Source organism: Nanorana parkeri, unplaced genomic scaffold (genome assembly GCF_000935625.1).
Source record: "Nanorana parkeri isolate BGI_ZX_2015 unplaced genomic scaffold, ASM93562v1 scaffold1822, whole genome shotgun sequence".
In the NCBI taxonomy this organism is placed as follows: Eukaryota; Metazoa; Chordata; class Amphibia; order Anura; family Dicroglossidae; genus Nanorana; species Nanorana parkeri.
In genome coordinates this window covers 236,528-244,944 of record NW_017308090.1, presented here as the reverse complement: position 1 = coordinate 244,944, position 8,417 = coordinate 236,528, and the positions used below count along the sequence as shown (strand labels likewise).

General features: G+C 43.1%; 1 protein-coding gene across 1 annotated transcript; it reads right to left on the bottom strand.

Moving 5' to 3' along the window:
• EXOSC3 (exosome component 3) lies at positions 1–7,004 on the bottom strand. The gene is made up of 4 exons (XM_018571728.1): positions 6,746–7,004; positions 3,806–3,955; positions 1,910–2,061; positions 1–225 (listed from the first exon to the last, which is right to left on the bottom strand). Exons 1-4 carry the CDS (start codon positions 6,986–6,988, stop codon positions 21–23), a joined length of 750 nt encoding a protein of 249 aa, XP_018427230.1. The 5' UTR covers positions 6,989–7,004; the 3' UTR covers positions 1–20.
• Positions 7,005–8,417: the final 1,413 nt, after the last annotated feature.

Sequence of the window (8,417 nt, the reverse complement as noted above, 5' to 3'; positions counted from 1 at the left end):
AAGGTGGAGAATATGTACATTTACATGTTGTCTGAGAACTTTGCAAAGACCTGCTTCCTCTGGGCAGGAGTTAAATATTCACAGGCTTCCAGTAGGTTTGCCACTATTATGGTTTGTTGAATAGTTTTAGACTTCACCCATATTCGGCCATTCATTCCGATGACCATTTCAAATGGAAATACATTCATCAGTTCCTGGACAATGTCATTCTGAGGTGTTAAAAGCCTAAACAAAAAGGAGAATAAAATGCAAGGTAAGTACCATTTCTTTTCATCCATGTTTAAAGTGACACTAAACTCAGTAGTTAAATCTTAAAAATGTGTTTGAGTCAACTATTAAAAATGTATCTTATTTGTGCATCACTCAGCTGTAAATCCTCAAATCATCTCTGAATTGGTGCTGACACTGCCCTTCCTTCTGGAGGGTGGCTACTTTTGTTCCCCATGGTCCCTGTGTGTGTTGTAAAGTAAATTTCAATATAAATTGGTAAACTTAACATTAGATTTTAGTCCATCATGGGAGTGAGCTTGGAGCAGTAGCTACTTTACAACACACACAGGGACCATGGGGAACAAAAGTAGCCACCCTCCTGAAGGAACAACACTGTCAGCACCAATTCAGAGATGATTTGAGGATCTACAGCTGAGTGATACACACATAAGATAAATTTTTGTTAATAGGGTACTCGAATGCATTTTTTAAGATTTAACGCCTGAGTTAAGTGTCATTTAAAGTACACTTTTCACAAGAGGATATTGGACAGAGGGGAATGTTGAGAAAGGAGCATTCTACAGGTGAAACTCGAATAATTAGAATATCGTGCAAAAGTAATTGCAGTAAGTGCTGCAAAAGGGGCCCAAACCAAGTACTGAGTACATATGCATGCTTGTACTTTTCAGAGGTCCGATATTGTTCTATGTACAATCCTTGTTTTATTGATTGCATGTAATAATCTACTTTTTTGAGATTGTGGATTTGGGGTTCTTGGGGTTTTCATGAGCTGTAAGCCATAATCATCACAATTATGACAAATCACGGCTTGAATTATCTTGCTTTGCATGTAATGAGTCTATATCATATATTAGTTTCACCTTTTAAGTTGCATTAGTGAAATAAATGAACTTTGCACGATATTCTCATTAGTCGAGTTTCACCTGTATGCTACTTTGAGTACAAACTAATTTAAGCTACTTTCTGCCTTTTCATTGCAATCTCATAAATATTAAGATTCAGCAACTGAATGCAGAAAGGTAATAATGAAATACATTACTCACTAACTGGTCGTCAGTTAATGTGAAGAGAAAAGCTCCTTTTGCTGCCACCGACGTAAGGCTTATGGTGGAACAAAACTGGTTCCAGCTGGCCACCTCAGTAAGCCTTACATCGGTGGCTTTTACTGTCCTGCTAAAAGATCAAGGTACTGAAACCAGAACAGCTCCCCTGACAGTCCTCTGCAAAATAATAGCTGTCCGCAGCTGATGACAGCCATTAACAAAAAATCCTCCACTGTCCTCAATGTCTTTCTCCATTTCAAAAAGGAAATGCCAGCTCCCCAAAAACAAAAAACACACACACACGTGCACCATATTGTGGTGTATGCCCTGCACCTGCACTACATTGTTAGAAAACATTGCAGTGCTTGATTTATTTTTTGCTTTTTAAAATAACATTCATTAAACTGTGGCAGCGCATGGCTGCGCATTGTAATAAGCTGTTTGCGATTAAATGTACGCCTTTATCATTTTATCACAACACACATACCAACACAGTGCACAAACTATTTTTAGCACAAGTACCTTTTTTTTTACAGTTTTGGGTTACTTAATTTTTTTACCGTATCGCAAAAAAGGCAAAATTTGACATTTACAAATATGTCTTTTGTTTGTGACAAACCATTAAAACGTCTTACTTTCTTACTAGTCCTAAGGATACTTTAAACATAAGGCCATCTTGTCCAATGACACCCTTCCCATTCGCTTTTCCAGAACTGTCAATGCATGCCAACTCCGGTTCCATGTCTTTATTGGCCACAATGAACTTTCCATAAACAACGTCTCCAACCTGCCAAACCAACAAACAGGATTTGATTAATAGTCTGGTGGTCTAAACGCATTCTACTGTAATCATGCATTGTGTAATACAAGATTATTGTTAACAGTGTCAGTCCACCAAACACTCGTTGGATTGCTTCCTGTATCTACAGAGTATTTACCGTATTTTTCGCTCCATAAGACGCACTTTTTTCCCCCCAAAAGGAGGGGGGAAATGTGCCTGCATCTTATGAAGCGAATACCTATCGCCCGACGCCCGGGACATGCAGTTTCGGGCGCCGGGCGAGTAGTTTCTTTTTGTATATTCAGCCCTGCTCCTGACAAACAGAGCTGAATGTACAGTGGGAGCCGCTGTTCGTTTAATACAAGCGATCTAAGTAGATCCCTTGAATTAAATCGAGTGGCGGCGGCATCGGCGATCGTGTCCGCCCCCCGCCGAGGTTTTCTGGGTCCCCCCTTCCTCTGCGGGACTGTGACCAGTCACCATCCCCCATAGGAGCTCACCATAGAGCCCATTGAGCAGACGAAGAACGACGTTCTTCGTCTGCTCTGTGTGATTACTGAGACAGCGCCACCTGTCTCAGCAGTCACTAACTGCAGCTTCTGTGACAGAATTTCTGTCACAGAAGCCATGCGTCCTATCGTCCGGAGCGTCTTATAGACCGCAAAATACGGTACTTGTGCATCTCTTGAGGAAACAAGATCCTGATATCAGAGTTCCCAGGTCTTCCTGCTAGTCATGGTTATTGACAACCATAAAAAGGCAGCTTATGACACTGGTCATGTGCACATTAGGAAATGATCCAACCATCTAATAGGCAATATAATTACTGTGCATGGTAGTGACTAAGCATGCATGTACTGAACCTGAGATGATAGATTTTTCTAGAGTAAATAAAAGGAGGCCAGTCTTCTCACAAAGGGTATCCACAGGTTTTTGTGTCCATACTACTGCCCAGCATTAAAAAACACAGTTACTAGGATACATGAATTTTATGAGTGTGTACCTTTTGAAAGCGAAGACTCCACTCCAAACTATTTGTGGATTGAGCACAGATTGGTCACAACTATAGTCTTGAAAAAAAATCTGACTGTATATCAGCCACAGATTGAATAAAAGATCTTCAAATACAATGCTTGCTATATGCCAACTGCGGATGAATGTGCAACAGCAAATACTGACTGGCACAGCAGGCTGCACCAATGAAGGCAAAAGACTCCCAATTATTTTTGGTCCAAAGATGATGCTTTTGTACTTATGCATTACATTGTAGGCTGCAGTTTTTAGAAGTGCTGAGCCCATTACAGGAATGCAAGCACAGCTTCTCCTTTTCATCATGTCTACAAGTCTTAAAAATAAGTGTTGAGGAAAATGCATTTCTGGGGATGTTCCCATTAAAAGAGAACTATGCGGTCAGTGTTTTCCCCCATAGTTCTCTTAAGGGTCACGGGAGGACATAAAGTAGCGTCCTCCCGTGACCCAAAGCTCAGTATATAGCGAGCTACAGCTTATGGTATACTGAGACCGGCGCAGCTGGGACGGATCCCGACATTATTGTCAAGATCCACCCAGCTGCGTGAGTGACAGTGGGCTCTTCCTATCTAGAGGCAGAGCCAGCTGTACCCGCCCCCCTTCCCCGTCCGTTCCTCCAGTCAGCGCTCCAGATTTTGTCTGCTCCAGTTTTAAAGAATTCTTCAATAAAGTGTGTTATTATTTCTTCTTCTAGCTATAGGAGAAGAGAAGCAAACCTTACCTTTACATTCGGTCTGTTCTTTTTAGTTGCACCTTCAAAGGCCAAGAATGATAAAGAAGCTTGGTCACTTCCTCCAACATCAAGCTTAAAAATATCTCCAGACCTGGTGGTGACAATTCCGATCACATGGTCCCCTTTTACGGGAATATACTATATCAGGTAAGACAACAGTGAATAGTTATCACAAAAGAAGATTTGTAGTATTATTACACAAGTGCTTCAGAAGCCACAAAGCACCCAACACCCTTGGCAGGCAGGAGAACAACAACTAAAACTGTACTTTAAAGCTCACCAGTGGTGCTACTGTTATATTAGTATAGGACTGAGAAACATACACTTTAACCCCTTCATGACTGAGGCCCTTTTTTCATTTTTTGCACCCATGTTATATTCCACATTTTAGGCCTTCGGAGCCCGGGAAGCACGGCGGGGGTGTCCGGCGGGGGGGGCGGCCCCTTCTTCGGGACGCAGAAGCGATCTGGCGACAGGTAAGTCGCCAGGATCGCTTCTGTTGTAAAGCCGACAGTCGGCTCTACAAGTTTAAACAGACTCCCGGCGGCAAAAGTCGCCGGGAGTCTGTTTAAACAGCCCCGATGCTGGCGACGTACACTGTACGTCGTCAGTCACGAAGGGGTTAATAAGCTGTCACATGGACTGAGCAATTAGGATCTGTACATTTTGGTTCACGAAGGGACAGATGTCCATCAATGGATGCTGTAGACAACCAAACTTTGAGAGCTAAAATAACACCCTCTTCCACAGAACTTTTCTTGCTTTACTGGTCCTAGACTGGTTCTCATATTTGTGGAGAAAAAGGCCACCCTTGCCTCTCTCACACACCTAAAAGGTACAGGATTACTGTACCAAAGGCCTTGTACATATGGGTTCAGCTTATAAAAAAAAGCAATATGAATAGTGAGCTCGGAGCAACTTTCAAGTCTTCAAAGCACCTTTCAGTTTGGGGAGGGTAAACACAGATGCCACTAAAATAAAAATGTACAATTACACCCTGCAACGAAAATAGTTCTCTCCTGCTGCCCACAATGCCAACATCTGCAGTAAAGCAAAGAAACTATTGTCTGAAAACTCTGAGAATCTGACACTTTTAGGAGTGTACATTTCCTGGATCCCCAGTATTCACTGTGGTTCCTCCCACTGGCCAGCAGTCATTAGAGGACACAGTAGTAAGGAAGGTGGATAGAACCAATGTACATGGTGAGGGACCAGGAATCTAACACTCTCCAAAGTGTCAGATTCAATAGGATCTTCAGGTGCTTATTTCTTTACACTACGGTATCACTACCACAGTGTTATTTTAAGGACATAGATCCCCTAAAATTCTGATGTAACCCTCTGTACAATGCTATACACCCTCACATATTTCTAGAAAACGTCTGCATAAAATCAGACGGTGTCAAAGTGATCCCTCTCTAGCCAGCACTTCTGTGCAAAATGCCAAATACTTACTTGCTTTTGGCATACTTTAATGGACATACAGTGCCAATATGAGATAGACAGAATCAGTTGAAGGGGAGCTACAGACTCAGGTTGGTTCACTGACCTGCACTATGCAATAGAAATGGAATATTGTCTGTGTTCAAACCCAAATAGTTTATTTTTATATAAAACATATGAGGTGATCTCTCCCCCCGCACACTGCTCCCCCTCTGGCCAGCACCATGCTCTATCAATGTTTGTGACTACATTGCAATGTGTGACTGGTCACACGGATTAAACATTCTAACGTAATCCCACACATTTTTTCAGCAGTGGAATGTGTGACCGCCCATTAGGTCAAGCATTCCAACGCTTTGTCGGCTGTTCCAGGGCAGATCGACTCACTGCGCATGTGCAGGAGAACCAATCTGCATTACCTTATCTGCCTGGAGCAGCTGATTGGTCCTCAAATGTCACTTCTATCGGACATTGTGAGCGCCGCAGAGGGGTGGGGGAGGGTCACAAACTTTGATAGAACACCCCATCACACCGCCCTCCCCTCTGGCCAGCCCCATCATAGCGCTCCCCTCTCTGGTCAGAGCCCTTTAAAAAGTGAATCAGTAATCCCATTAAGATCTACAGGTGTTCTATCAATGTTTGTGACTGCGTTAGAAGTGACCGGTGACGTGGTCACTTTTTTTTAACATAATCCCGCCCATTTGTTTTGGCGGTGGAATGTGTGACTAGTCACGTGGTCACATTTTAACGTAATCACGCCCATTTTTTTTTTCCAGGGTTAAAATATGTGACCGGCAAAAGGTGTAGAATTCAAACGCTTTCTCAGCTGTTCCAGGGCAGATCGGCATCGCAGATGTATGTGCAGGAGAACAGAAGTGTCGGATAGTAATGACGTTTCAGGACCGACCAGCTGTTCCTGGGCAGATCGGTTCTCCCGCACATACCATCTGCGTTGCCGATCTGCCCTTGAACAGCTGAAAAATTTTGGAATTCTACACCTTTGCCAGTCACATAGTTTACCTCCGGAAAAAAATGGGCGTGATTACATTAAAATGTGTGACCATGTGACCGATTACACATTCCAACCCAGTCACAATCTTTGATAGAACACAGGGCCAGATGAGCTTTGCACTTCTCATCCAGTGAACCCAACAGTCATTGCGCTCATAGACAGTAGCTTTCACAGAAGTGTCCAGCATGAGAATGCATAGCAGAGAGAGAACATTGTACAGAGAGCATGCATCCCACACGTGTTTTTTTTTTCAGCATGTCATTTTTATTGAACCCACACGTGTTACAGGGAGATATATGGAAAGAGAACTAAGGAGTCCGGAGCATCTTTCTCCATAACATCCAATCCAAATCCTTCTTTTATTATTTAATTCATACACATTGGAAATGATGATTGGTTGCCAGGTAACACATTGCTCTATATCTCTACTACACGTGATCATAGCACCGCTAAGCATGCAGGGCAGCCCTTACCCTCCTCTGCTGGGAGTCCACCCAGTACACAGACGGATCCCGCAGCCGCAGCACTCCGCACTTCGTCACCTGCAGATCGTCTCCGTGCCGAGTGAGCCCCGGACCGCACACCACCCTCAGCCGGCCGGAGGAGGACGAAGATGACAAGGAGAGCGAGCCGTCCCCTGTCTGTGCCGGCAGAACGAGCACATCTCCGGGTAATACCACCTGACTCACCGCTTCCCCAACTGGCAGGGAAGACATGCTGGGTCAGTGGAGGCGACCCAGGAAGTAGTAACAGTGAGATCGGAAGGGACCGGGAGGGGCCAGAAGTCACGTGGGCTCACTGTGTACGAGGGCTGCAGAGGCAATCTACTGTCTATAGACACCACCAAGAGGTGTTCTGTCTTTATAGGGATCACATAAAGGACCTCCCTTCGCTGTGCTGTCTATATAGGACTCACACAGAGGACGGGGGATTTATAAAAACTGGCGCAGATTTGCACCGCAGCTAATCAGCATATCTCATTTTCAAATCTTACCTGAGCAAACTATAGAGAGATGCTAATTGGTTGCAATGGGCAGCTGCTCCAGATTCTGTTTGCTCCCGTTTTGATAAATCCAAGCTGAGCCCTGGGATAAGCAAATATTGTCTAAATAGGAGAGGAAGGCGTACTCTTACTAGAATCTTGCAGGATTATTCACAAAGGATGAAGAGTTGCAGAAGGCAGGAGAAGTGAACAATCTAGGACAATACAGTAATACCTTGGTTTACGAGCATAATTCGTTCCGGCAGCATGCTTGTAATCCAAAGCGCTTGTATAGCAAAGCGAATTTCCCCATAGGAAATAATGGAAATTCAGATGATTCGTTCCACAACCCAAAAATATTCATATACAATGATTACATTACAGTACTGTAATATAATACTGTACAGAATATAAAGAAAAATAAACCAATTACCGGTACCTTCGTGGCCGGTGTGAGGGGGACGAGAGAGAGGAGAATTATTGTGTAGGACGACTTTCACTATCACTAACGGAATCACTGCTATCTCTTGACTCAATGGAATCTTTTTCATTTCGTGAAACCTTAACAAGGAATCTATCCAATGTGACTATGCATTGTCCTTAAACAGACTCATCGCTCGCACTGCTACAGCCTTATTCGGGTGGTGCTTTTCTACAAAATGTTGCTCTTATTGCAAGACATTTGCTTGTATATCAAGGCAACATTTTTCAGAAATGTTTGCTTGTCTTGCAAAACACTCTCAAACCAAGTTACTTGTAAACCAAGGTATTACTGTATAGCTGGATTTGGAAACATTCTCCAATTCAGCTCACTTTCCAGTTCAGCTATGTTGTCCTAAATTGTTCACTTCTTCTGTCTTCTCCAAACTCTTCACTCTTTTCTGAATAATCATGTTAGTGTGCTTTGTGTATTTCTTCCAGATCTGTGCAGTAATCCAGTGTGATTTTTTTGAGGGTTATTCACTAGTAAGCCAACGCATCGCCTAATCATTTGGCCGCTGAATGCACTGAACAGGTGAACTGCTCATTTTGGCTAAGGGGTTCAAATAAAACAAATATATTCACTCAATCCTGCCTAACTGCTAGATCGGTCCCTGCAGCCTGTTATTCCCTGGGCTATGTAAAATTAGTTGCTAAAAAAAATAAATATATATATATATGTG